At 30.0% G+C, this 1,504-nt stretch overlaps 1 protein-coding gene across 1 annotated transcript; it reads left to right on the forward strand.

The window, feature by feature from the left end:
• The first annotated feature begins 242 nt into the window (after positions 1 to 242).
• On the forward strand, positions 243 to 1,504 carry LOC109863499. The gene is made up of 6 exons (XM_020443761.1): positions 243 to 375; positions 461 to 620; positions 681 to 731; positions 1,005 to 1,046; positions 1,162 to 1,274; positions 1,365 to 1,504. Exons 2-5 carry the CDS (start codon positions 464 to 466, stop codon positions 1,269 to 1,271), a joined length of 360 nt encoding a protein of 119 aa, XP_020299350.1. The 5' UTR covers positions 243 to 375; positions 461 to 463; the 3' UTR covers positions 1,272 to 1,274; positions 1,365 to 1,504.

A 1,504-nucleotide genomic window follows, 5' to 3' on the forward strand; every position in this document is an offset into this window, starting at 1 on the left:
ACTTTATTATACTTTACGTCATATCTGCCATAAGTTTTCAATACTGGCAGTNAATATCGGAACGCAGCTTACTTTTGTCATTACATTCATGTACCATAGTTTACCTATCAATCATATTGGTATAAAATTGGTCTCTCATTAGATAACTAACCAATCAGAGATTGATCACCCATTAAGAAACCAATCAGATTAGTTATCCATTAAGTAACAAAGCAATGTGCGCTATGAACAACTCCAAACATCTATGTCGTGCTTCAACTGAGTAGAGCAATAATATGGGTGACATTACGTATAAGAGATAGACTTTGGACTTTTTGGATAAAAAAAACGAAAAAATTTACACTCGTTGCTACTTCTTACAAGTTAATTTTTGCGGTAAGTACAAGTATATTTTATATAAAAAAATTTTTATTGATTAATGTATGTGTACACTGCTTCTTAATTTTTAAATATGTTTTAGATAATGGATACTGACGAGGATTTTGACGAAGAACAACTTCGTAACATTACTTTAGAAGCAGAACAAAATAAAAAATTGCTCCTAGAAAATCGAAAACTCAAAGACGAGTTACTACTGATAAAACATCAACTATCGCAGATAAACGCACAGAAAGATAAGAGTAAGAACATTTTTTTATTATGATACATATATATACACTCATATATATTATATATTACAGAGAGAACACAAGAATCCACACAAGAATCGGATGTAGGACAAGAAAACAAGGGTAAATACATTTATTGTTTTTGTACATCACTTAAACATACACACACACGCATGTAACTTCTCTCTTAAGTACAATTATGTGACAGCGAAGTAGTGATATACTATAACACTATCTCACTGTCATATATAAATATGTGTATATGTACATAAGAGAGAANTTGTGTGTGTGTGTGCGTGTGTGTTATCCTATGCATGGATGTGTGAAAGTATATAAGTGAGACAATGAAATAGAAGGTACAGGTTATATTATGTATATATACGTATATAATTGCAGACCAAACTTCGATCGAAAAAACTTCTTNGCAAGAAAACAAGCGTAAGTATTTTTATTTTGTATATATACATCTCTCTCTTTCTCTTTTTCTTCCCTCACACACACACACACACACACACACACACAAATACGTACACTTTTATATCTATTTTTGCAGGAATAAGAGGTACAAGAGCGGGAAGAGCGAGAGCTCAATGGTACAAAAATCGCGGTACTCGTAGCCGCAATTATCGTGGCCGAGGTAACGTAATAAATATTCAGTTGTAAAATGTAAGTATAGCATGACAATTCAAATGTTTTATTTAATATTTAATAATATTAATAATATATATTTAATTAATAAATTTTATTTATGTACAGATTTCCAGTGATAAAAGAAGATGTCAAAGAAACTCTCCATTTTTTAAGAAAACTTCCAAATATTCTATATAATTCTATAATTTTAAGGAATGCTTTTGTTTCAAGAACGAATGAAACTTTATTATTAACAATAATATATA

This window comes from Pseudomyrmex gracilis, unplaced genomic scaffold (genome assembly GCF_002006095.1).
Source record: "Pseudomyrmex gracilis isolate BER0280 unplaced genomic scaffold, ASM200609v1 scaffold_5569, whole genome shotgun sequence".
NCBI lineage: Eukaryota > Metazoa > Arthropoda > Insecta > Hymenoptera > Formicidae > Pseudomyrmex > Pseudomyrmex gracilis.